This window comes from Spea bombifrons, chromosome 9 (genome assembly GCF_027358695.1).
Source record: "Spea bombifrons isolate aSpeBom1 chromosome 9, aSpeBom1.2.pri, whole genome shotgun sequence".
Classification (NCBI taxonomy): Eukaryota; Metazoa; Chordata; class Amphibia; order Anura; family Pelobatidae; genus Spea; species Spea bombifrons.
Window position 1 is genome coordinate 12,154,413 of NC_071095.1, and position 27,673 is coordinate 12,182,085.

General features: G+C 49.9%; 1 protein-coding gene across 1 annotated transcript; it reads right to left on the reverse strand.

Annotated features, from left to right (window-relative positions):
- SPATA7 (spermatogenesis associated 7) lies at window positions 1-27,451 on the reverse strand. Its single transcript, XM_053475463.1, has 12 exons — window positions 27,307-27,451; window positions 25,824-25,898; window positions 25,280-25,372; window positions 24,270-24,317; window positions 11,657-11,784; window positions 2,824-3,188; window positions 2,583-2,637; window positions 2,134-2,195; window positions 1,768-1,824; window positions 1,334-1,411; window positions 836-893; window positions 1-742 (listed from the first exon to the last, which is right to left on the reverse strand). The coding sequence occupies exons 1-12, from the start codon at window positions 27,449-27,451 to the stop codon at window positions 287-289; spliced, it is 1,620 nt and encodes a 539-aa protein (XP_053331438.1). The 3' UTR covers window positions 1-286.
- Window positions 27,452-27,673: the final 222 nt, after the last annotated feature.

Genomic DNA, 27,673 nt, shown 5'->3' on the forward strand with positions numbered 1-27,673 from the left:
GGGGTACAAACGAGTGAAGCTGATGAGACCGGGGTATCTGACGGGCTTTAACCGCTACTACTCACAAGGGTCTGCTGTGAACAGGCTGGGGGGAAATCCGGCATTAATTGCCCCTTTTGGGATCCTACAGTTACATTTTTTTTTTTCATGTGGTTAACCACTTAAGGACCAGAGCGTGACTCCGGCGTTGTGTCCCCTCTCTGGCACGCTTTGGGTTAAACCCCATTGTAATACCCGTACATGAGATAAGCAGCATACAGGATAACCCGTTTCCGGCTACCAGCGGTCAATCCTCTGCCGCCCCGGCACCCTCCACATTCCCTGCGTCAAGCGACTCTTCTGCCGCCGTCACCCGAACCACGTCTGTGAAGCGCCTCTCCAGCCTGTGAAGGTCCTCCGCTGTCTCTGAGGGGCCGATGGGCTCCGACGTGACCGATTCGGCGTCAGGTTTGTCAAAGGAGGCGCAACCTGGGTCATCCCCGAGAGAATCCTCGGGGGCCTCGGACCATTCCAGCGACGATCGCGGAGGTTCCCCTTGAAGATCAGGGTCCGATTCGCCGTCGCTCTCGTAAGTCCTGTCCTGCCGCTGAGAGACGGTTTCTCGGAAGGAGTTTTCGGGAACGTAACATCTCTCCCGGAAACCCTCCGCCGTCTCAGAGCGACCTCCGGCTGACTCTTCCCGGAACTCGTGCCCCTCATCCAGATCCTTCCTGAGGGTCTCCAACACTCGCCTCATCTTCCTCTGGAAACCAGGAGTGAAATAAATGATATTAATAATCTCTATAACCCCCGCACCTGTATAACAATAACACTTAAATCTCCGGTAAGATCTCACCTCATCCAGATAATCTCTGTTCTCTTGGATGTGCCGTTCAAACACTCGGTTCAAAACTCTGCGTTAATAAAAAAGGGACTTTAATTTATTAATTATTATTATTTTTATTATTATTATCTATTTACAGTGAGTGCAACAGATTAAGCAGACAGGGGGGCGCCGCGTACAGCGTGATTCGGGACACCCTTAGATACCGGGGCTGGTAGCCAAATGTTACACTGGACTAACTGAAGCTGCCGTGCCTGGGGAAGGGGTCTTAATACCCCTCTGTAAGACACATACACACACCGCATCATCCCGCTATCACTGCGCGGCATTCTTAGCCAAAGCTACTCCGATCTGCCCCAGAATTCCTCGACCGACGCTGCAAAGAGTTAAATGTCCAGAGGAGTCCCGACGGTTCACTTTATGATTGGAGATTTGGTGGCACTGGCTATAGGGGGTCCGTGGGGGACAATCATTAAAAGGCATCATCCCGATGCACTCGGGGGTCCTCACCTGTCCGAGAAGAGCCCCAGAGCCAGGATCTCGCTGGTCACGTCGGTGACAAACTTCAGATACGAAAGTTCCTCTTCTCTGGAAAACAAGAAAAATTAAAAAAAAATCTGATGGGAATTTCCGATATATAATTGTGAAAAGGTAGTAGGGACGGGGGTCATAGGGCAGGGTGGAGGCTTTCCTGTCAGTGATGCCCCCATAACGTTTCTGATCACACAATGAAGTACATCTAGTGATAGGAGTTATAGCTGCGGATCTGGCTAGACAGAGTTTCTTATTTTACGTTATTTCTCCCCGAAAACACAGCGGCTATTATGTGGTTCTAGGTTTGCTCTTAGGTTTCATGGGTTACAATGTCGGCACATGGGACCCGTATCAGACGTGTGGCCCGAATCAGAGGGACTGGCTGCTAATCTATGGAGAACAATACCTACTCGGAACGGATCTTCTGCATCGTAGGGGATGGGGAGTAAAGGTCGCTGGAAGAAGACCTAGAACGAAAAAAAATAATAATAAAAACATGTTTCTAAAAACCCCCAATCCCCAGAGAGATCCTACCCCACGGACAGACCAGCCGGACAGTCTGCCCCCCCACCCCCATTCCAGAGCATCCTACCCCACAGACAGACCAGCCGGACAGTCTGCCCCCCCCCCCCATTCCAGAGCATCCTACCCCACGGACAGACCAGCCGGACAGTCTGCCCCCCCCCCCATTCCAGAGCATCCTACCCCACGGGCAGACCAATAGCAATAGAGGGACCCCAAATAACAGAAGTGACCCCACAATAGGGTTTCAGTACCGGGACGGAGAGCGGGGGTCCCAGTCCGTCTCTTCATAGTCCGTGTAGACATCTCGTCCTACCTAAGGAATGAATTGGCTTCAATAACCATTCGTGTAACGCGCCACCGTACCCAACCGTACCCAACCGAACCCAACCGTACCCAACCGTGCCCACGGCGACCGGAGCAACATTATCAGCCTTTTCTATAGAAAACAGCGTTTTTGGAAAAGACGCAACACAAGTCCTCGAGACAGCGAGTGCCGGGGAGGAAAAAATCTCCCCAGCCTTCCGAAAAACAACTATGAGCAGCCGTGTAAAGTCGCCCGTTAAATAGAAAAAGTACAATAAAAAAGCCATTCATTTTTAACCCACTCATTACCCTCGAATAAACAGAGAGGGACGGATTTAACCCCTGCAAGGTATTTACTCTTAAATTGCCAAACCCGCCATTTATCCCCTGTACGTACCTCGCCTCGGCCTGTGGGAGAATCGCGAGCCCTTGATGTGATTCCATCCCGGCAGCTGACGCAACGATAGAAAATAAAATGACAAATTACTCGAGCGGCATCCAAAACAGCGCTAAAGCCTGAAAAATACCGGGGGGGGGGACAAAAAAACCCCAAAAACTAAAATCCAGTTATTCCCAATAAAATTTCCCATTATAACGTTGTGGGGGGGGTTCGGTGTGCATTAAAAGTATTTTTGTACCTGTCAGGCTCGGTTTGGGTCTCCACCTCGTTCGCCGGACCTCTCTTTTTCCGCCTCGGCGGGGTATAATAGCGGTACTGAGCGAGCGCCGATTTGGCCTCTGTCTTCAACGTGCGCGGGGTGAACGGGCGAGACGCGCCGTTGAATTTCTTGGGGTGTTTCTCTAGTAAATCCCCGCTGTAGGTTTTCTTCTGATTGTCCTGAAACCTGCGGAACGTCTTTGGGTCGCTGGAGCCCGACGAGGAGCCGGAGGTTCCGCGCGACGCTCTGAATGCCGTTCCGAGTTCCGGAGGCTTCGCGCAGCACATCAGTCCCGGGTCAGAGTACGGCGAGGGCGCTGCGTTCCGGGGCCCGTAATAAAAATCCTGTTATAAGAAGGACGTTCTCCGTTAGATTGTTAGCTCTGAGGGTCAAGTTCATCATTTCTACTTATTTTACTCTGCGGCAGATTCTGGCAAAACCTTACATTTTTCACGTTGAAACATTCTATCAAAATTAAACTTTCCCTAAATGTGCGAAATAAACAACTTCCGCCCATTCTCACGCCTCCCTCTGCCACAACCAATCAGCTTCTCCCGTGGGGAGGAGCTACACAACAGAGCGTTAAAAAGACTCTTACGGGAATATAAATAAAGCTTAAATAGCATATATTATATATATATATATATATATATATATATATATATACACACACACACACATACATACACACATCCATACATATTTATATATATTCCAATGACATCATATCGGTTTAATGTGTATTCTGAAATGTAACGCATAAATTTTGGGACAGTAACACATTTTTGGAGATTTAGAATCCGTTGTCCCTCCCTATGAGAAAGAGAAATTATTTTTATATGAAAAATCATATAAAAATAAAAATGGTCATTAAAATTATAAATCTAGTATTCTGGACTGTTAAATTATTTTATTATTAAATTATGAAATTATTATTATTATATTAAATTATTATTTTTATTTTATAAATTATTAAATTATTACTTTATTATTAAAGTCATTATTCAGACCGGGGCATAAAGTTCCTTTTGCATGTTGCAGCCCTGCGGCACTGAAAGGGTTATAAATAAAAGAAATACATTTTGCTCGACGGGGGACTCAATAACGGACGCGCGGCTGGGTCGGGAACGTCGGTGCAGATTGCGGCGGAACAGAACCTTTTTCTAAAATAAAATGACGTTAAAAATGATGATCAAAAAAATATATATATTTATTTTGGGAAGGAGCATAAATAGGGAAATTGCTGCAATTTTGTTGCTCAGATTCATATAAAAGAGATTTCCCGCCGCGCCGCTGGCAGCCGAGCTTCTGTTCTCCCAACGAGGAGTCATTTTTCCTCCGAAACCTTTTGATTTGTTTAGAAATAAAAAAAAACAATTAACGGAAAAGCCTCTTCAGAAAGAACTCCCGTAACGAGCTTAGAAATGACTTTTTGGGGAGAGAGCGTATTAACGGTTTGTGTGCCGGGAAAGGTGAAGCTCCTCGCTAAATGTCTTCACCCGGACGCCGCGCGTGAGCTTACACTCTATAAAGAGAACTTATAATACGTCTGATAAAGCAGGGGGTGAAGGCATCTGTGCATTGGAGAGGTTGCCAGGGTAACGTGCAATATTTTGACAGTTTAAATATTAACGCCCCCCCCCCCGGGGGTCCTGCGGTTGACGGGGCGGACGCCGCTGTGTGATAGAAGCGGATCGCGGGATCCAGGAGCGCAGCGGGATTCCTTTCAAAGTAAAGAGAAGCGAGCGGCTGCTCGTCGGGGAACCATCTGCAGTTTCCCGCGGATTCCCATTTAAATTAATTACTATCATTTGGTGAATTTTTATTCGCCGCCCCGACGGCTTCTCGCACCGAATGCGCTTATTTACGTTTATAAAAAACCAAAAAAGAAGGGTAGATCACATGACCCAGAACGGTGACAAATATAACAGGTTAGGTGACATCGTGGGAGGGAAATTAATAAAAGCAGAACGCGGGAACTAAAAGGGATCTTCTATATATTTATTATTCAGATTAAAAATACGTTTTCAGAAATATCGCGGTTTTCTTTTATACCTCAGTTGTAGTTTTTGCCCCCAAAATATAATATTTTCAGGCCGCTGCATATCAGCCGTTTGATTCTCGCTCTGTTATCTGATCCCCGATCTACTAAACACCCCGACTCCTTATCATACTGCCTGTGAGGGGCAATAGAATGGCTCAGTCTTAATCACCCAGCCGGACTCTCTGACTAATGAAAGTCTATGGAGGAACGGACTTCATTAGCATTGCCATAAAGCATCAGATCAGTGTGGGGTTTGAGGCAGGAAAGTCATCCAAAATATCACATGACTGACAGCAACGGCGGCTCCAGATCTGCAGATAAAGGGAGTTTATTGGGATAAAACAAGTTTTTGGGGGCAGCGGGGGGGGGGGGGGTTGGCATGGTCCCCGGGAGAGTTCAATACGAGATGCCTGTGATTAGAAGAGGTAATCAGACTTTGATTAACCCCTTCAGGACCGGGATTTTTAAGCTAGGGTGTCGCTAAAGGACCGGAGCCGTTTTTGTGTTTTTGCCATGTCTTTCTTCAACTGTAATTTCTCTCTTATCAAGTGGTGTACCCACACAAATCATATATTGTTTTTTTCAGCACAAGTAGGGCTTTCATTTGAAACCATATTAAGCTGGGTAGTACATTGTTTTATTTGAAATAAACTGGAAAAAGTGGGGGGGAAATGAAAAAAATGCATTTTTTTACAGTTTTGTATACATACAAATTGTACACACATTGAACCAATGGGAAAAAATTATCCCAAATATATTCATTAAGTTGTCCTGATTTGGAAACCACCCAACATGGCCAGGATTTTTATCTATTTTGACCAGTATAGGGGAAAATATTGCAAGGCATGCATTACGTTTTTGAAATGTAATTTTTTTCAAACTTGGCATGGTAGTCTAATAACTGCAATAGTTGTCACAGATACTGATTATCCCCCCAAAATTATATGTTTATGAACAGTAGATAAGTCAAGGTGTACAACTAGGGTCATTTTGACACTTTTCAAACAGGGATTTTATCGCCAATTGCTGCCAAATTTTGAGGTATTTTTATATTTTTTTGTTTTTTTTGCATATGTTGCAATGTTGCTTTAGATTTTATATTATATTTTGTATAGAATATGTGCAACTGCAGAAAAAAACACCAAATTGTGTTCACCAACATCCCCCGGTTCCAACAAGGCCTCACCTGCATGGTTCATGCAATTTTTGAGGAAGCTATGAGGGCAAAACTGGAACATGCGCATTTTCGTTTTCACATTTGGAATTTTCAGAAATTGGTTTCCTGGGCCCATATCCCATTTGGGACATTTTGGAAGCCCCCCACTGTAAATTACCCCATAAAAGTATATATTTATGAACAGTAGACAAGTCAAGGTGTTCAACTAGGGTAGTTTTGACAGTTTTCAGCCAGCCATTTCTTCACTGATGTCTGCCAAACTTCACAGGGACATTATTTTATTGCATTTTTAACGCATACATTTCAATGTTGCACTGAATTTCTTGCACACCATAAGTGCAACAGTGGAAGAAAACACCACATTTTGTTCACCAACATCCCATGAGTCCAACAAGGCCTCACATGCATGGTTCATGCATTTTTTTAGGAAGCTATGAGGGCAAAACTGGAACATGTGCATTTACATTTTTTAAAATATTTTTTTCATCAGATTACTTGTAAGTGACAGGTTTAGGCCGCTGACATCAATCAGGGAGAACCAGGCCCGGACTGGCCATCGGGCACACCGGGCATTTGCCCGGTGGGCCGGGCCACGGCAGGGCCGCATTGACTTTAGGGGCTGATGGAGCTGCAGCTCCAGGCCCCTAACCTACCTACGGCCGCAGTAACGCAGGGCATAAGGGGCATCTGCCCCTTAAGCCCGCCGCAACTGCGACCGGGTCCGCCACTCTAAGGGGCCGGGAAGTCCCCACCAAGGCCGGCCTTACGGGTCTGCGGCCGCACAGGGTTTAAATTAAAACATCGGGGTTTTTTTAACTTTATTTAACATCCTCCATGTTAAATAAAGTTTTTTTTAACTTTATTTAACATGGAGGATGTTAAATAAAGTTGAAAAAAAAAAACCCCGATGTTTTAATTTAAACCCTGTGCGGCCGCAGACCCCTAAGGCCGGCCCTGGTGGGGGCTTCCCGGCCTCTTAGAGCAGGGCGCCACACTCCAGGGGGCGCGACGGGGGGCGGTCCGCACCGGGTGCCGCTCATCAGGGGCTGCCAACTTGCGGCACCCGGCACTCCTCCAGAGACGGACAGTAATGTCCGCCGCTGGAGGAGCAGGCTCGCAAGGGAGCGGTATCGGAGGTCTTTAACAGACCTCCGGTTCCCTTGAGTGATTTTAAGCCGGGTTCAACCCGGCTTAAAATCACTCAAGGGAGCCGGAGGTCTGTTAAAGACCTCCGATACCGGTCCCTTGTGATCTGCGCGACAACAGCTGTTGTGCGCCGGGGTTTGCTGTCAGATCCCGGCGCACAACACTGAAGCCGCGCCCACCGACCCGGTGACCCGGAAGAAGACAGAGAAGACAGAAGAACTGAAGAAGAGGAGCGAAGAGGAGGAAAAGGAGCTGTAAGGAGAAAAGAGGAAAGGTAGGAAAACATTCAGTGAGAGTGGATTGGTATATATGTGTGGATTGGTGTATATATGTGTGGATTGGTGTATATATGTGTGGATTGGTGTATATATGTGTGGATTGGTATATATGTGTGGATTGGTGTATATATGTGTGGATTGGTGTATATATGTGTGGATTGGTATATATGTGTGGTTTGGTATTTATGTGTGGATTGGTATATATGTGTGGATTAGTATATATGTGTGGATTAGTGTATATATGTGTGGATTGGTATATATGTGTGGATTGGTATATATGTGTGGATTGGTATATATGTGTGGATTGGTATATATGTGTGGATTGGTATATACGTGTGGATTGGTATATACGTGTGGATTGGTATATACGTGTGGATTGGTATATACGTGTGGATTGGTATATACGTGTGGATTGGTATATGTGTGGATTAGTGTATATGTGTGGATTAGTGTATATGTGTGGATTGGTATACGTGTGGGTTGGTATACGTGTGGATTGGTAAGTGTGTGAGAGTGATGGGTGTTATGCTGTACCGTTTCCAATGTCTTTTTCATGATCTAATTATGCTCTAAAAGTACATCATAACTCCCATCACTCTATACTGTTCCATACAGTGGCAGAGCTGGGAGGCAGAGGCCTTGCACCCCCACCACAGGACTCCTGAAAGGTAAGTGAACTTTAAAGAGGGAGAGGGTAGATAGTTAGGAGGGGGTAGTTGCGGCAGGCTTAAGGTGCTCTGCGTTAATGCGGCCATATAGGACCAGTCAGTCCAGTCCTGACTGGACCTATTTTAAGGTGGGGGCCTGGAGCTGCAGCTCCATCAGCCCCTAAGTCAATCCTGCCCTGGCACAGGCGCGGTCGCAGTTGCTGCTTGCTCCGGCAACAAGGTAAGTAGGGTGAGGGAGGGGGGTGCAGTGAGAAGGGGCAGAGGGGGGTTAGATAGTGAGAAAGGGGGAGAGGGGATAGATAGAGGCGGTACATATTGAGAAGTGGGGAAGGGGGTTACATAGTGAAAAGGGGGAACATAGTGAGAAGGGGCAGATAAGATGAAGAGAGGGGCTAGTGTGAATGCGTATGAGAATGAATGAATAAATGTGTGGATGAATTGTGTGAATGCGTATGACAATGAATTCATGTGAGGATGAATTGCTTGAATGATTTGTGAGACTGCATTAATGAATGTGTTAATGATTTGTGTGAATGATTAAATGCAAAGATGGTACGGGTGGGCTTAAACAATAAATAAATATGGGCTGCTCAGGCTTAAATGCCCGGGCCTATTTTTTGTCCCAGTCCGGGCCTGGGGAGAACGATCAATAATCAGCGACTTAAAATGTCACCGACAAGTGATCAGGTAATAATTATGATTTTTTCATTTATTAATAATTTGTGTTTTTTCATAATTACCCTAGATGACCCCTCTCTCTTTGTAGAGCAGGGTCATCCGTGGGCTGCCATAATGATCCGATCACTCCTATTGGCCAGGAGCGATCTGATCAGCCCAGCATTTGACCTGGAAGCACCCTGGACTTTCAGGTCAGTGCTGTTATTTTTTTATTATTATTATTATTATTTTATTAATTTTTTTAAATTATTTTTTTTTAAATTTTTTTTATTATTATTATTTTTTACATTTTTTTTAACTCTTTCAATGCTGATGCTCCATTGAAGCACAGCATTGACTGGTATTTAGTCCCCACAAGCTTGTGGGGACTAATATTAACCCTTGCAATGCTGCGATGGGGGTCATACACAATCGCAGCATTGAAGGGGTTAATTGAGGAAGAGGGGGGGTAGGGGTTAACTGAGCAAGGGAGGGGGTGGGGGGGCTGGTCTCCACACTCATGTGGAGACCAAAGAACCCTGTCTCCCTGTCCCTGAAGCTGCCTCTGGCAGCTGGGACACAATCTCCAATAGACTGGAGATTGTAGGGGAGGAGTCTCTCTGATCAGTCCTACAGGACTGATCAGAGGACTTCTGGGGCTCGTTTTTGCTGTTGCTGGTCTGCCTGGGTTTCCAGGCAGACCACCAGCAGCAGAGCCCCCTACAAAACGGAAATTAACCCCGATGGCGGCATTGAAGGGGTTAACGCTGCACTGACGCTCTCATGGAGCGATCAGGCAGCAGGGGGGTGTTGGATCAGGCCCCCACACTTGTGTGGGGACCCATTCAACACCCCCCCCCCTTTCCCTGAAGCTGCCTGTGGCAGCTGAAACCGCGATTGCAGATCTTTCTGCAATCGCTGTTTCTGCCTACAAAATCACTCCGTGGGAGTGATCGTAGGCTTGGGGGCGGGTTTAGAGAGGCTGTGCTGTCTGCCCAGAACTCCTGGGCAGACAGGAGCAGCAGCGCCTCCACGATCACCGCGATCGTGGTGATGTGGGGGCGTTTTTTGGAGGAGACGTACCTGGTACGTCCCGGTCTACCGGTGACCAGTAACCAGGAAGTACCAGGTACGTCCCGGTGCTGAAGGGGTTAAAGTAGAAAAGACAGACAGGGTAATGCAGTCAGAATGCGCAGGAATTACCGTTTAGAATGTGCGTGTATTAGAATGTTTATAATGTGCGTGTATTAGAATGTGCGTGTATTCTTTATAATGTACGGGATAAAAGACGTCAGAATGTTTATTAATGTTTCTCTATAGTCCTACAAAGTACGTAGATGCCGGACACCGTATGAGGGGTTTGCGAAGGGGACGGGCAGCCAACGCGTTTCACAAACAGGCCACTTTCTTATTGAATGGCCGGCCGGAGGCTATTATGTAGTAATGAGACTCCCTTTCATTCAGGAGCGCGGTCCTACCCCTTCCCCGGGCTATTGATCGGCTTGCTCCGGAGTCGGCCCTTTCACGGACGCGTTCTCTCGGCTACATTGTGTTTCTGAGCACTTAGCGACCCCCCCCCCCCGAGGAATAGAATGAGGCCGGATTCGTGATTTTGGCGATTTAGCTGTGAAAAGCAGATTGTTCATCTCACCCACACATAATTTTGCAGAGAATGCCCCGGCCCTCGGGGTAAATGACGTGAGGTATTATGGGATGGATTGTACTGAGAGCTATTGTGCCCCTTAAAGCTACCGTGTGACGCATTTTGCACTACAGGGGCCATTAATGTTGCAAACCTCGTCCGATCTCAAACCCTCGGCTGGCCCTGCGACGCGACTCGTTACTGTAACCGGTAAACGGCGGCGGTGCGGCGGGTAAGAAAAGTTTTTTTTGCCCACCAAAAACCTGTTTTTATCTCATTTTGTTACACGTGAGTGTCGTTACTAACAAGTGGTGACTGCTGCCATTTTTTCCCACCCTTTCACTGCTGGAAAGCGAACCTGCGCAGGGAGCGTCCAGCGACAGCACCTCCAGCAGTGGAAACGTAACCAATGTCTTCCAAGCGTCACTTTATCTCGTTTAGAGGTTAAGGCCCTGAAGCCCCGCGAGGAGGTAGAGGTTCCTTCTTTTGTCGATAAACGCAGGAGACGAAAAACGTCAGCCAGAAACCGTCTAATACCGACATCTTATTTAAATTCATTGTCAGAATGCCCCGGGGGGGGCAGCTTTCCAAGGTTTTTTGTTCTTCTGGTTAATTTAGGAGGAGGCAGAGTTACTAATTTAAGTAAATATCACTAATAATAGCGGACCTCGTTAATAAGGGAAGCGGATCCCGTTTATAAGGGAACTAGCGATTCCGCCGAGCATGCGTAGGGCCAGAGAGGGGAGAAGACGGACCATGCGCAGCACTGGGTATAATAATAAGCCAAATGTACCCCGTTAATAAGGAAAGTGTACCCCTATTTAGTTCTCTGTCTCCGCACGTTCAACGACCCCGACCCCGGCGTGGCAGCTGATTCCGCCGAGCATGCGTAGGGCCAGAGAGGGGAGAAGACGGACCATGCGCAGCACTACTCTTTAAATCGCTTGGCGCTGCCCCCAAAACGACGGAAAGAGGGACGAGTAAAGGAGACGGGCTGCAGCCACTCGCTTCCTCACCAGGTACCGACGATTCCTTACAATGTTACAGAATCTCATAACAAACAGATAATGGAAGGATGTTTTACTTTACGGAGAGAGTGGAACCACCTCCCAGCAGAAGTGGTAGAGGGTAACACAGTGCATGGGATAGGAATATACAGCACGTCTGGCCCCCTTAATCCGTTTTCGATCAGGTCCTTACCTTCCTGGGGAGCAGAGAACTCGGACTCTCCATGGACGCCGGGAGAGATTCGGACCTGGAGCGCAGGGACTCTCTCTCGAAACGCGTCACGGCTCTCTTCATCCTCTCCCTCCTCTGCTGGTCGCTGTCTTTAAAGGGGAAAAAATAAATACGGGAAAAGGTGACGTTTCAGAAAACTCTAAAATATCGTAGAGACGGCCAGAAAACCTCCACCCGTCACCCGTCGCGACAGCCGGCGGCGAGCGTATTACAGAAAACACAGGAAGAGCGGCATCACCCGGACACATCCCGCCGGCGCGCTTACCTGCACACGCATACATTCATTACATCACACGTGACATCATCTCTCAAACCTCACATGCAGATTCGTTACCGACAGCAGCTCATTTGCATAATGGGTCGCACTATTAACGTTGTGAGTGGTTTGGGTTATTACTATATAAAGCGCCGGGGGGTTTGTCTCTGTATAAAGCGCCGGGGGGGGTTGTCTCTGTATACAGCGCCGGGGGGATGTTTTGTTGTCTCTGTATATTAGATTTTTATTATATATTTAACCTTTCGGTCGGGGGATTGGGTAACTGCGCTACACATGTTGCGGGGTTGCAGTAACTCGGTCTGAGATCTCTGCCCTCCCGGAGAGTCCGGAACTTTCGGCCACCAAGTCCAGGAATTACTGAAAATGAGACGACGACAATCGGGGAATTGTCCCCTTTTCATTGGCTTATTATTATTACCCAGGAGCTCTCAGGGCTTTTTGCCCCAGTCTCGGGGTGAAGGGGCAGATTCTCGGAGAACACGCTGTTCCAATGACTTATTCCCAATCACTCCCAGCCAGCTGCATTTCTGCCCACATTCCCCCAAAATACAAAAAAAATACCCGCTGGTTGTTGGTCTCGTCTTAGATTCAGGAGCCGTATGTCTATCCCACGCATGTTTAATCCCCTCACTGTATTACCCTCTACCACCTCTGCTGCGAGGCTGTTCCACTTATCTACCACCCTCTCAGTAAAGAAAACTTTCATTCCATCTCAGCCTCTGACCCTCTACGTTGCGGTCTCTTGTTGGAATATTTTTGCTCCCTGTATTTTGTTAAATCTCTGTTTCCCCGCCGCACGTATCGAGATATGACATCACGTCACACGCGATACGGGAAGGTCTGCTTTGATCCGGCGCATCCGCGAAGCATCTAAGAACCAAAAGATATATATATAATATTCTATACCGTATATACTATCCATAAAGCTCCCGCCGCTAGGGGGCGCCCTTATACAGCCTATGGCTGCTGGGACGGGGGGGGGGGGTAATGGGCCAGTGCACTCCTCTCTCCAGCATAGAAAGGACGAGCTGTGATTTATGAGCCTGCGGGGGCTCCGGGGGTCTATGAGCAAATACGACTCCAGTTAAAGCCCCTATTCCCAGCGGAGCGGAGGGCAGATGGGCCATAACCGCTAAATCCATACACGAGAATAATACATCGTATAAACGTACACGCATTAGAGTAACGATAATAATAATACTAATAAATAACACAACCATTATAATAATAACAACAACAACAATACTAATAAATAACACAACCATTATTATAATAATAATAACAACAATACTAATAAATAAAACAAGCCTTATAACATATTACAAGTCTTATAATAACATAAGGACAATAAAATAATGTTATAAGGCTTGTATTATTATTATTATTATTATTATATACACGATGTTATAATGATTGTACTTTTATTATTATTATACATGTTATTAAAATTCTTCTTATTATATTATTATATACATGATGTTATTATAATATAATATTTAATATATAATAATGTTTAACAATCCCCTCTTGTTAACTATATGAAAACCGGGGGTTCTGATATACTTAATCGATCTTTACTAATGTTAAGAGCTTCTTGTTTCCAGGGTCTACTCCCCCCGTCCGGGGAACGAAGCCACCCAGCCCCCCGTCCGCAGAAGGTTAGAGCCGGCTCTGTGGTTTGGCCGGTTTCCAGGAGCACAATCCGGATGCCATTGATGTCGGTAAAGCCGTGTAATCTGCGTAAGGCTCCTCAAACACACAGAGCTGCTCTCCCATTGTGCCCGTGCTTTGCTACTGTGTACGGCGGCATCAAGCGATCCCGAAGGGATTACACGGTGGGCGAGCGCTTAATGCAAAATAAAACATGTTTCTGGGAGAATCTCTAGCTGGTTCTAGAGCTCCTTTATACTGATCATTCTACGCAGGTCATTAATTATGAGGAAGCGCCGAGTCAGCAAAGAGGTCTCGTAACCAAAAAGCCGGAGCAAGCGCCAACCAATCGCCAACCAAGCGCCAGCCAAATGCCAACCAATTGCCAACCAAGCCCCAGCCAAATGCCAACCAAGCGCCAGCCAAATGCCAACCAAATGCTTTGCTACTGTGTATCAGCCTAATGCCAACCAATCACCAACCAAGCACCAATTGCCAACCAATCGCCAGCCAAGTGCCAACCAAGCGCCAGCCAAATGCCAACCGAGGGCCAACCAAGCACCAACTAATTGCCAACCAAGCGCCAGCCAAATGCCAACCGAGGGCCAGCCAAATGCCAACCAAGCGCCAACCAACCACCAAGCGCCAACCAATCACCAAGTGCCAACCAAGCGCCAAGTGCCAACCAAGCACCAACCAAATGCCAACCAACCAAGCGCCAACCAACCACCAAGCGCCAACCAATCACCAAGTGCCAACCAAATGCTTTGCTACTGTGTACGGCGGCATCAAGCGATTCCGAAGGGATTACGTGGTGGGCGAGCGCTTAATGCAAAATAAAACATGTTTCTGGGAGAATCTCTAGCTGGTTCTAGAGCTCCTTTATACTGATCATTCTACGCAGGTCATTAATTATGAGGAAGCGCCGAGTCAGCAAAGAGGTCTCGTAACCAAAAAGCCGGAGCAACCAATTGCCAACCAAGCGCCAACCAAATGCCAACCAAGCGCCAGCCAAATGCCAACCAAGCGCCAACCAATCACCAAGTGCCAACCAAGCGCCAACCAAATGCTTTTCTACTGTGTACGGCGGCATCAAGCGATCCAGAAGGGATTACACGGTGGGCGAGCGCTTAATGCAAAATAAAACATGTTTCTGGAAGAATCTCTAGCTGGTTCTAGAGCTCCTTTATACTGATCATTCTACGCAGGTCATTAATTATGAGGAAGCGCCGAGTCTGCAAAGAGGTCTCGTAACCAAAAAGCCGGAGCAAGCGCCAACCAATCGCCAACCAAGCGCCAGCCAAATGCCAACCAAGCGCCAGCCAAATGCCAACCAAGTGCCAGCCAAGTGCCAACCAACCATGCGCCAGCCAAGTGCCAACCAACCAAGCGCCAACCAATCACCAATTGCCAACCAAGCGCCAACCAAATGCTTTGCTACTGTGTACAGCGGCATCAGCCAAATGCCAACCAATCACCAACCAAGCACCAATTGACAACCAATCACCAGCCAAGTGCCAACGAAGCGCCAGCCAATCTTCAACCAAGCGCCAACCAAGGGCCAATAAATTGCCAACCAAATGACAACCAGCCATGCGCCAGCCAAGTGCCAACCAAGCGCCAACCAAGCGCCAGCCAAATGCCAACCAAGCGCCAGCCAATTGCCAACCGAGAGGCAGCCATGTGCCAGCCAAGTGCCAACCAAGTGCCAACCAAGCGCCAGCCAAATGCAAACCAACCAAGCGCCAGCCAAATGCCAACCAAGCGCCAGGCACTTGGCAACCAAGCACTTGGCTGGTGATTGGTTGGCAATTGGCAACAGAGGGCCAACCAAGCACCAACGAAGCGCCAGCCAAATGCCAACCAAGCGCCAGCCAAATGCCAACCGAGGGCCAACCAAGCACCAACCAGTTGCCAACCAGCCATGCGCCAGCCAAGTGGCATTTGGCTGGCTCCTTTATACTGATCATTCTACACAGGTCATTAATTATGAGGAAACGCCGAGTCTGCAAAGAGGTCTCGTAACCAAAAAGCCGGAGCAACCAATTGCCAACCAAGTGCCAACCAAGCGCCAGCCAAATGCCAACCAATTGCCAACCAAGCCCCAGCCAAATGCCAACCAAGCGCCAGCCAAATGCCAACCGAGGGCCAACCAATCGCCAACCAGCCATGCGCCAGCCAAGTGCCAACCAATCGCCAACCAAGTGCCAACCAAGCGCCAGCCAAATGCCAACCAAGCGCCAACCAACCACCAAGTGACAACCGATCACCAAGTGACAACCAAGCGCCAACCAAATGCTTTTCTACTGTGTACGGCGGCATCAAGCGATCCCGAAGGGATTACACGGTGGGCGAGCGCTTAATGCAAAATAAAACATGTTTCTGGGAGAATCTCTAGCTGGTTCTAGAGCTCCTTTATACTGATCATTCTACGCAGGTCATTAATTATGAGGAAGCGCCGAGTCTGCAAAGAGGTCTCGTAACCAAAAAGCCGGAGCAAGCGCCAACCAATCGCCAACCAAGCGCCAGCCAAATGCCAACCAATTGCCAACCAAGCCCCAGCCAAATGCCAACCAAGCGCCAGCCAAATGCCAACCAAATGCTTTGCTACTGTGTATCAGCCTAATGCCAACCAATCACCAACCAAGCACCAATTGCCAACCAATCGCCAGCCAAGTGCCAACCAAGCGCCAGCCAAATGCCAACCGAGGGCCAACCAAGCACCAACTAATTGCCAACCAAGCGCCAGCCAAATGCCAACCGAGGGCCAGCCAAATGCCAACCAAGCGCCAACCAACCACCAAGTGCAAACCAACCACCAAGCGCCAACCAATCACCAAGTGCCAACCAAGCGCCAAGTGCCAACCAAGCACCAACCAAATGCCAACCAACCAAGCGCCAACCAACCACCAAGCGCCAACCAATCACCAAGTGCCAACCAAGCGCCAAGCGCCAACCAAATGCTTTGCTACTGTGTACGGCGGCAGCATCAAGCGATCCCGTGGGCGAGCGCTTAATGCAAAATAAAACATGTTTCTGGGAGAATCTCTAGCTGGTTCTAGAGCTCCTTTATACTGATCATTCTACGCAGGTCATTAATTATGAGGAAGCGCCGAGTCTGCAAAGAGGTCTCGTAACCAAAAAGCCAGAGCAAGCGCAAACCAATCGCCAACCAATCGCCAACCAAGCACCAACCAATTGCCAACCAAGCGCCAGCCAAATGCCAACCGAGGGCCAGCCAAGCGCCAACCAATTGACAGCCAAGTGCCAACCAACCAAGTGCCAGCCAAATTCCAACCAACCAATCGCCAATTGCCAAGAAATCACCAAGTGCCAACCAAGCACCAACCAAATGCCAACCAAGGGTCAACCAAGCACCAACCGATTGCCAACCAAGCGCCAACCAAGCGCCAACCAAGCTCCAGCCAAATGCCAACCAAGCGCCAGCCAAATGCCAACCGAGAGCCAACCAATCGCCAACCAGCCATGCGCCAGCCATGTGCCAACCAAGCGCCAGCCAAATGCCAACCAAGCACCAGCCAAATGCCAACCAAGCGCCAACCAACCACCAAGTGCCAACCAACCACCAAGTGCCAACCAACCAAGTGCCAACCAAATGCTTTGCTACTGTGTACGGCGGCATCAAGCGATCCCGAAGGGATTACACGGTGGGCGAGCGCTTAATGCAAAATAAAACATGTTTCTGGGAGAATCTCTAGCTGGTTCTAGAGCTCCTTTATACTGATCATTCTACGCAGGTCATTAATTATGAGGAAGCGCCGAGTCTGCAAAGAGGTCTCGTAACCAAAAAGCCAGAGCAAGCGCCAACCAATCGCCAACCAAGCGCCAACCAAGCTCCAGCCAAATGCCAACCAAGTGCCAACCAGCCATGCGTCAGCCAAGTGCCAACCAAATGCTTTGCTACTGTGTACGGCGGCATCAAGCGATCCAGAAGGGATTACGTGGTGGGCGAGCGCTTAATGCAAAATAAAACATGTTTCTGGGAGAATCTCTAGCTGGTTCTAGAGCTCCTTTATACTGATCATTCTACGCAGGTCATTAATTATGAGGAAGCGCCGAGTCTGCAAAGAGGTCTCGTAACCAAAAAGCCAGAGCAAGCGCCAACCAATCGCCAACCAAGTGCCAACCAAGCGCCAGCGAAATGCCAACAAGCGCCAGCCAAATGCCAACAAACAAGCACCAGCCAAATGCCAACCAAGCGCCAAGCAATTACCAAGTGCCAACCAAATGCTTTGCTTTTATGAGGAAGCGCCGAGTCTGCAAAGAGGTCTCGTAACCAAAAAGCCGGAGCAACCAGTTGCCAACCAAGCGCCAACCAAGCGCCAGCCAAATGCTTTGCTACTCTGTACGGTGGCATCAAGCGATCCCGAAGGCCAACCAAGTGCCAACCAGCCATGCGCCAGCCAAGTGCCAACCAAGCGCCAACCAATCACCAAGTGCCAACCAAGTGCCAACCAAGGGCCAACCAAGCACCAACCAATCGCCAACCAAGCGCCAGCCAAATGCCAACCAAGGGCCAACCAAGCACCAACCAATTGCCAACCAGCCATGCGCCAGCCAAGCGTCAACCAAGTGCTTTGTTACTGTATACAGTGGGCCAAATGCCATCCAACCACGCGCCAACCAATTGCCAACCAACCACGCGCCAACCAATTGCCAACCAACCACGCGCCAACCAATTGCCAACCAACCAAGTGCCAGCCAACCGTCAGCCAAGTGCCAACCAATCGCCAGCCAAGTGGCATCAAGCGATTCCGAAGGGATTACGTGGTGGGCGAGCGCTTAATGCAAAATAAAACATGTTTCTGGGAGAATCTCTAGCTGGTTCTAGAGCTCCTTTATACTGATCATTCTACGCAGGTCATTAATTATGAGGAAGCGCCGAGTCTGCAAAGAGGTCTCGTAACCAAAAAGCCAGAGCAAGTGGCAAATAAATGCCAACAAGTGCCAACCAAATGCCAACCAATCGCCAACCAAATGCCAACCAAGCACCAACCAACTGCCAACCAAGCGCCAGCCAAATGTCAACCAAGCGCTAACCGAGCGCCAAGCAACCAAGCGCCAACCAAATGCCAACCGAGGGCCAACCAAGCGCCAACCAGCCATGCGCCAGCCAAGCGCCAGCCAAATGCCAACCAACCAAGCGCCAACCGAATGCTTTGCTACTGTGTATCAGCCAAATGCCAACCAATCACCAACCAAGCACCAATTGCCAGCCAAGTGCCCGCCAAGTGCCAACCAATCGCCAGCCAAGCGCCAGCCAAATGCCAACCGAAGGCCAACCAAGCACCAGCCAATCAGCAGCCAAATGCCAACCGAGCGCCAACCAAATGCCAACCGAGCGCCAACCAACAAAGCGCCAGCCAGGTGCCAACCAACCATGCGTAAACCAATTGCCAACCAAGCGCCAGCCAAATGCCAACCAAGCGCTTTGCTACTGTGTATCAGCCTAATGCCAACCAATCACCAACCAAGCACCAATTGCCAACCAATCGCCAGCCAAGTGCCAGCCAAATGCCAACCGAGGGCCAACCAAGCACCAACTAATTGCCAACCAAGCGCCAGCCAAATGCCAACCGAGGGCCAGCCAAATGCCAACCAAGCACCAACCAATTGCCAACCAAGCGCCAGCCAAGTGCCAACCGAGGGCCAACCAAGCACCAACCAATTGCCAACCAAGTGCCAGCCAAGTGCCAACCAAGCGCCAACCAGCCATGCGCCAGCCAAGTGCCAACCAAGAGCCAGCCAAATGCCAACCGAGGGCCAGCCAAATGCCAACCGAGGGCCAACCAAGCACCAACCAATTGCCAACCAAGCGACAGCCAAGTGCCAACCGAGGGCCAGCCAAATGCCAACCGAGAGCCAACCAAGCACCAACCAATTGCCAACCAAGTGCCAGCCAAGTGCCAACCAAGCGCCAACCAGCCATGCGTCAGCCAAGTGCCAACCAAGCGCCAGCCAAATGCCAACCAAGCGCCAACCAATCACCAAGTGCCAACCAAATACTTTGCTACTGTGTACGGGGGCATGAAGCGATCCCGAAGGGATTACACGGTGGGCGAGCGCTTAATGCAAAATAAAACATGTTTCTGGGAGAATCTCTAGCTGGTTCTAGAGCTCCTTTATACTGATCATTCTACGCAGGTCATTAATTATGAGGAAGCGCCGAGTCTGCAAAGAGGTCTCGTAACCAAAAAGCCGGAGCAAGCGCCAACCAATCGCCAACCAAGCACCAGCCAAATGCCAACCAAATGCCAACCAAGCGCCAACCAAATGCTTTGCTACTGTGTATGGTGGCATCAGCCAAATGCCAACCAAGCACCAACCAAGCACCAATTGCCAGCCAAGTGCCAACCAATCGTCAGCCAACCGCCAACCAAGCGCCAGCCAAATGCCAGCCAATTGCCAACCAGCCATGCGCCAGCCAAGTGCCAACCAATCGCCAGCCAAGTGCCAACCAAGTGCTTTGTTACTGTATACGGTGGGCCAAATGCCAACCAACCAAGCGCCAACCAATTGCCAACCAATCGCCAGCCAAGTGGCATCAAGCGATCCCGAAGGGATTACGTGGTGGGCGAGCTCTTAATGCAAAATAAAACATGTTTCTGGGAGAATCTCTAGCTGGTTCTAGAGCTCCTTTATACTGATCATTCTACGCAGGTCATTAATTATGAGGAAGCGCCGAGTCTGCAAAGAGGTCTCGTAACCAAAAAGCCGGAGCAAGCGCCAACCAATCGCCAACCAATCGCCAACCAAGCACCAACCAATTGCCAACCAAGCACCAACCAATTGCCAACCAAGCGCCAGCCAAATGCCAACCGAGGGCCAGCCAAGCGCCAACCAATTGACAGCCAAGTGCCAACCAACCAAGTGCCAGCCAAATTCCAACCAACCAATCGCCAACCAATCACCAATTGCCAAGAAATCACCAAGTGCCAACCAAGCACCAACCAAATGCCAACCAAGGGCCAACCAATTGCCAACCAAGCGCCAGCCAAATGCCAACCAAGGGCCAACCAAGCACCAACCAATTGCCAACCAGCCATGCGCCATCCAAGTGACAACCACTAGCCAACCAAGTGCCAACCAATTGCCAACCAAGCGCCAGCCAAATGCCAACCAAGCGCTAGCCAAATGCCAACCAATCAAGCGCCAACCAACCACCAAGTGCCAACCAACCACCAAGTGCCAACCAAATGCTTTGCTACTGTGTACGGCGGCAGCATCAAGCGATCCCGTGGGCGAGCGCTTAATGCAAAATAAAACATGTTTCTGGAAGAATCTCTAGCTGGTTCTAGAGCTCCTTTATACTGATCATTCTACGCAGGTCATTAATTACGAGGAAGCGCCGAGTCTGCAAAGAAGTCTCGTAACCAAAAAGCCGGAGCAAGCGCCAACCAATTGCCAACCAAGCGCCAGCCAAATGCCAACCAAGGGCCAACCAAGCACCAACCAATTGCCAACCAAGTGCCAGCCAAGTGCCAACCAGCCATGCGCCAGCCAAGTGCCAACCAAGCGCCAACCGAGGGCCAGCCAAATGCCAACCGAGGGCCAACCAAGCACCAACCAATTGCCAACCAAGTGCCAGCCAAGTGCCAACCAAGCGCCAACCAGCCATGCGCCAACCAAGAGCCAGCCAAATGCCAATCGAGGGCCAGCCAAATGCCAACCGAGGGCCAACCAAGCACCAACCAATTGCCAACCAAGCGCCAGCAAAGGGCCAGCCAAATGCCAACCGAGGGCCAACCAAGCACCAACCAATTGCCAACCAAGTGCCAGCCAAGTGCCAACCAAGCGCCAGCCAAGTGCCAACCAAGCGCCAGCCAAATGCCAACCAAGCGCCAACCAAATGCCAACCAATCACCAAGTACCAACCAAATGCTTTGCTACTGTGTACGGCGGCAGCATCAAGCGATCCCGTGGGCGAGCGCTTAATGCAAAATAAAACATGTTTCTGGAAGAATCTCTAGCTGGTTCTAGAGCTCCTTTATACTGATCATTCTACGCAGGTCATTAATTATGAGGAAGCGCCGAGTCTGCAAAGAGGTCTCATAACCAGTAAGCCGGAAAAAAGCGCCAACGAATCGCCCACCAAGCACCAACCAAATACCAACAAGTGCCAACCAATCGCCAACCGGCCATGCGCCAGCCAAGTGCCAACCAATCGCCAACCAAGTGCCAACCAAGCACCAGCCAAATGCCAACCAAGCGCCAGCCAAATGCCAACCAAGTGCCAACCAACCACCAAGTGCCAACCAATCACCAAGTGCTAACCAATCACCAAGTGCCAACCAAGCGCCAACCAAGCGCCAGCCAAATGCCAACCAAGTGCCAACCAAGCGCCAACCAATTACCAAGTGACAACCAATCACCAAGTGCCAACCAAGCGCCAACCAAATGCCAACCAAGCACCAATTGCCAACCAATCACCAGCCAAGTGCCAACCAAGCGCCAGCCAATCGTCAGCCAAGTGCAAACCAATCGCCAACCAAGCGCCAGCCAAATGCCAACCGAGGGCCAACCAAGCACCAACCAATTGCCAACCAGCCATGCGCCAGCCAAGCGTCAACCAAGTGCTTTGTTACTGTATACGGTGGGCAAAATGCCATCCAACCACGCGCCAACCAATTGCCAACCAACCACGCGCCAACCAATTGCCAACCAACCACGCGCCAGCCAACCATCAGCCAAGTGCCAACCAATCGCCAGCCAAGTGCCAGCCACATGCCAACCAAGCACCAACCAACTGCCAACCGAGGGCCAACCAATCGCCAGCCAAGTGCCAACCAATCACCAAGTCCCAACCAATCACCAAGTGCCAACCAAGCGCCAACCAAGCTCCAGCCAAATGCCAACCAAGCGCCAGCCAAATGCCAACCGAGAGCCAACCAATCGCCAACCAGCCATGCGCCAGCCATGTGCCAACCAATCGCCAGCCAAATGCCAACCAAGCACCAGCCAAATGCCAACCAACCACCAAGTGCCAACCAAGCGCCAACCAAATGCTTTGCTACTGTGTACGGCGGCATCAAGCGATCCAGAAGGGATTACGTGGTGGGCGAGCGCTTAATGCAAAATAAAACATGTTTCTGGGAGAATCTCCAGCTGGTTCTAGAGCTCCTTTATACTGATCATTCTACGCAGGTCATTAATTATGAGGAAGCGCCGAGTCAGCAAAGAGGTCTCGTAACCAAAAAGCCGGAGCAAGCGCCAACCAATCGCCAACCAATCGCCAACCAAGCGCCAACCAAGCACCAACCAACTGCCAACCAAGCGCCAGCCAAATGCCAACCAAGCGCTAACCGAGCGCCAAGCAACCAAGCGCCAACCAAATGCCAACCGAGGGCCAACCAAGCGCCAACCAGCCATGCGCCAGCCAAGCGCCAGCCAAATGCCAACCAACCAAGCGCCAACCGAATGCTTTGCTACTGTGTATCAGCCAAATGCCAACCAATCACCAACCAAGCACCAATTGCCAGCCAAGTGCCAGCCAAATGCCAACCAATCGCCAGCCAAGCGCCAGCCAAATGCCAACCAAGCACCAGCCAATCAGCAGCCAAATGCCAACCGAGCGCCAACCAAATGCCAACCGAGCGCCAACCAACCGCCAACCAACCAAGGGCCAGCCAAGTGCCAACCAACCATGCGCAAACCAATTGCCAACCAAGCGCCAGCCAAATGCCAACCAGCCAAGCGCCAACCAAGCGCCAGCCAAATGCTTTGCTACTGTGTATCAGCCTAATGCCAACCAATCACCAACCAAGCACCAATTGCCAACCAATCACCAGCCAAGTGCCAACCAAGCGCCAGCCAAATGCCAACCGAGGGCCAACCAAGCACCAACTAATTGCCAACCAAGCGCCAGCCAAATGCCAACCGAGGGCCAGCCAAATGCCAACCAAGCGCCAACCACCAAGTGCAAACCAACCACCAAGCGCCAACCAATCACCAAGTGCCAACCAAGCGCCAAGTGCCAACCAAGCACCAACCAAATGCCAACCAACCAAGCGCCAACCAACCACCAAGCGCCAACCAATCACCAAGTGCCAACCAAGCGCCAAGCGCCAACCAAATGCTTTCCTACTGTGTACGGCGGCACCAAGCGATCCAGAAGGGATTACGTGGTGGGCGAGCGCTTAATGCAAAATAAAACATGTTTCTGGGAGAATCTCTAGCTGGTTCTAGAGCTCCTTTATACTGATCATTCTACGCAGGTCATTAATTATGAGGAAGCGCCGAGTCAGCAAAGAGGTCTCGTAACCAAAAAGCCGGAGCAAGCGCCAACCAATCGCCAACCAAGCGCCAACCAAGCTCCAGCCAAATGCCAACCAAGTGCCAACCAGCCATGCGTCAGCCAAGTGCCAACCAAATGCTTTGCTACTGTGTACGGCGGCATCAAGCGATCCGGAAGGGATTACGTGGTGGGCGAGCGCTTAATGCAAAATAAAACATGTTTCTGGGAGAATCTCTAGCTGGTTCTAGAGCTCCTTTATACTGATCATTCTACGCAGGTCATTAATTATGAGGAAGCGCCGAGTCTGCAAAGAGGTCTCGTAACCAAAAAGCCAGAGCAAGCGCAAACCAATCGCCAACCAATCGCCAACCAAGCGCACATTCTTTACTTACATTTAATACTCTTGAACAAGCTCTCTGGAGGGGAACAGTCAACGGCAGCTGGAATAAGAAAAATAAGAAAACAAAGCGGGTGAGCGTTACCGTGACAACGAGCTCGACTCCTTCTTGCAGCGCAGATCCTGTTTAAAGTTCTTCATCTTGCGCGCTCCGACATTCTCACTCATCTCAATCACGGGCGCTTCTGTGACAGGGACTGGCCCCCCCACTCTAGGCGGCCCGGGACTACCCAGCGACAGCCCCCTTAAAAGCCGCTAACCGCGGGTAACTCCTACAGCGAGAGGCACAGATCTCATCCCATGATCTCTCGCACTCTCTCTCTGCACGCCGTTTGATCTACAATGCAGGAAGTGACATCACATCCGCTCCCTGCAAGGTGGATCCATCTGCACAGAGGGGGAGAGATACAGGCAAGCTGTTTCAGGGGCCCACAATGGCACAGGGAAGGTGTTTAGGGGGGCTACAATGGCACAGGGAAGGTGTTTGGGGGGGCTACAATGGCACAGGGAAGGTGTTTGGGGGGGCTACAATGGCACAGGCAAGCTGTTTGGGGGGGCTACAATGGCACAGGCAAGCTGTTTGGGGGGCTACAATGGCACAGGCAAGCTGTTTGGGGGGCTACAATGGCACAGGCAAGCTGTTTGGGGGGGCTACAATGGCACAGGCAAGCTGTTTGGGGGGCTACAATGGCACAGGCAAGCTGTTTGGGGGGCTACAATGGCACAGGCAAGCTGTTTGGGGGGCTACAATGGCACAGGCAAGCTGTTTGGGGGGCTACAATGGCACAGGCAAGCTGTTTGGGGGGGCTACAATGGCACAGGCAAGCTGTTGGGGGGCTACAATGGCACAGGCTATAGAAAAAAACATAAATCTATCAAATTGATTTCTAAACTCTAAAGAAAACTGATGTCACTGATAGGGCCCCTCGGGGGCCGCAGAGCGACCCGGAGAAGTTCGGAGACGCCGGATAATCGGCTCCGGGACGAGCGCGGACTGCGCTTTACCTTTTGCCGACAGGATCTTGTTGTAATGGGCCAGCATCTGGTCTCGGACCCGGTACTGATCGCTCAGCCTGGTATTCGGGCCGATGCAAAACGCTGAAATGACAAAAAAAAAATAAGAAGAATGAGATTCCCAGATCTCAAAAATACTGAAAATATAAAAAAAAGCCCAAATCAGCCAAAAAACACGATCAAGAAAAAAGTGAAATTCTGATTGGTAGTTATGCATTAATAGGTTATCCAAAATCCATCCGATGAATTGAGGCCGGGAAGGCTTTATTCTGCTGTATAAATCTCTACCACTTCTGCAGGGAGGCGGTTCCACCCATCTACCACACACAAAAAATGGACTCATGGCAAACATGTGGCTATCCCAGCCCCGAAAATGATCTGGATCACTATGGCCGGCCTGGGGACAGCAGAGGCATGAATAACCCCCCCGGAGGGGTTTCCACAGGCAAGGGGTATATTGATTATTGCTTCAATTACATCTACAACCCCGCAGGGGCGGAATAAGACCTTTCAGCTGTAATTCCGGATCACTCACCGTTGCTTTTTGTACTTAAATGGCCTTTGAAGGGACTGGATATTCCGTATCTCGGGACAGACGGGACTCTGGCGGCTGCAACAAAACACATAAACCAGTTAAAAAAGCATTACCGGTAACGCTGGACGGACCCAACTGGGCGCTACCGGCAACGGAGATAACGGCCATCACCGGCCACCTTCACAAAGACACGGGGACTACAGGGGGCATGCATTGACAGGAGACATGCTTGTTGCCACGGTAACTGCATCACTTTTACTGCTTTGCACTAGAATCACTTTTTTTTTTTGCAACCCAGAACCCACCAGGAGATCGGCCCCATCCGGCCCCCGGCTAGTCCCCCGTTTCTCCTGCTGTAAAGACTTAAACCTTAATCAGTCGTTGGCCTCGTCTTAGATTCAGGAGCCGTATGTCTATCCCATGCATGTTTAATACCCTCGCTGTATTACCCTCTACCACCTCTGCTGGGAGGCTGCTCCATTTATCTTCCAACCCCCGAGTGTCTCTGGCTCAGTCTTGTATATGTCGGGGGGCTAGAATTGGGAGCGTCAGCCGGCTGCTCTGTCCAGTTCTGCAATAAACATGATGTTTTATTCATAAGATGCTAATGCAAAGTGCTAGAAACTGCCCTGCGGCCCCCGGGGCTCCTACTCAAAACGCCTTCATCACATAACTAGATCCCGGGGGGTAAGAGAAGCGCTGCAAGTCACCACCTTCACCCCATTTTCTTTTCAAATGTCGTTTTACTGAGATGGTGGTAGATATGTGGAACAGCCTCCCAGCAGAGGTGGTAGATACGTGGAACAGCCTCCCAGCAGAGGTGATAGAGGGTAATACAGTGAGGGTATTAAACATGCATGGGATAGACATACGGCTCCTGAATCTAAGACGAGACCAACGACTGATTAAGGTTTGAGTCTTTAAAGCAGGAGAGACGGGCAGACTAGACGAGGGCCGGATGGGGCCGATCTGCCGACGGGTTACAGGTTTGCGGTTCCGGGTTCTGCGGTTAGCGATCTGCAGTCTATAAAATGCGTTTTTTATCGGAAGGTTTTTCTGGATCTCCGTTGTTCGGTTTCTGGTTTGGTTTCCTGAAGGCGCTGCGCCGGTGTTACCATCACTGTATAGACTACACACATCAATGATACGTTATAGATCAGAAGGGCTGAATTTAGGGGTAATTTGTCCTCATACAGCGTGACCAATCAGGACCTCGGCTTAAAGCTCCCCTCACTACTTGCCCCCATACCCCCAGCACACCTGCCCCAGTTTGACTGCAGGGGTTAAAGAACCTGTAATCGGTGGCTAGACTGCACTCCGGGGCATCACAGATCACATACTGCCCTGGGGGGGGGGTAAGAGAAGGGTAAGGGGAGGAGGGGCAGATGAGAAGGATGGGAGAGAATGAATGAAAACAGGGAATATTCCCCCCCAGTATCTGCTCTGCCGGGCGGCCGCTCCCCAGCACCCCTCTACTCGGTACCTGTTCTGCCGGCAGGCCGTTCGCCGTCCCCACTGCCTCCCATGTTCAGCTTTTCGGTAACATCTCGGTTGCTACTCAGAGAGACGTGCGGCTTTCGTGACGCCACCGCGTAACGGGAACCGACGTCAGGCGTCCTGGTTACCATGGGAACGGAGGAAGTGCAGGGGGAGAGTGACGGCAGAAGCAGCAGATGACTTTCTAACTAAATAAAACACACATAGCCCCACCCCGCCACGCCTATAACCACACCCCTAACCACGCCCCCTGAAAAGTGCTCCTCTGGTCTTTCAGCTCTAAAATATGATTTATTGGTGAAAACTCCAGTAGCTTCCTACAGCCCCGAAAATTCCAGGGCAGTCCTGAGACT

Bases quoted from the DNA above. Each gene is read 5' to 3' on its own strand.
- SPATA7 (XM_053475463.1), bottom strand. From the start codon at position 27,451: ATGGTAACCAGGACGCCTGACGTCGGTTCCCGTTACGCGGTGGCGTCA. The intron at 3,189-11,656 runs GTAAGGACCTGA...TTCTTATAACAG, and splicing joins GTTCTCTGCTCCCCAGGAAG to GATTTTTATTACGGGCCCCG. The intron at 743-835 runs GTGAGATCTTAC...CCTGGTTTCCAG, and splicing joins ACAGAGATTATCTGGATGAG to AGGAAGATGAGGCGAGTGTT.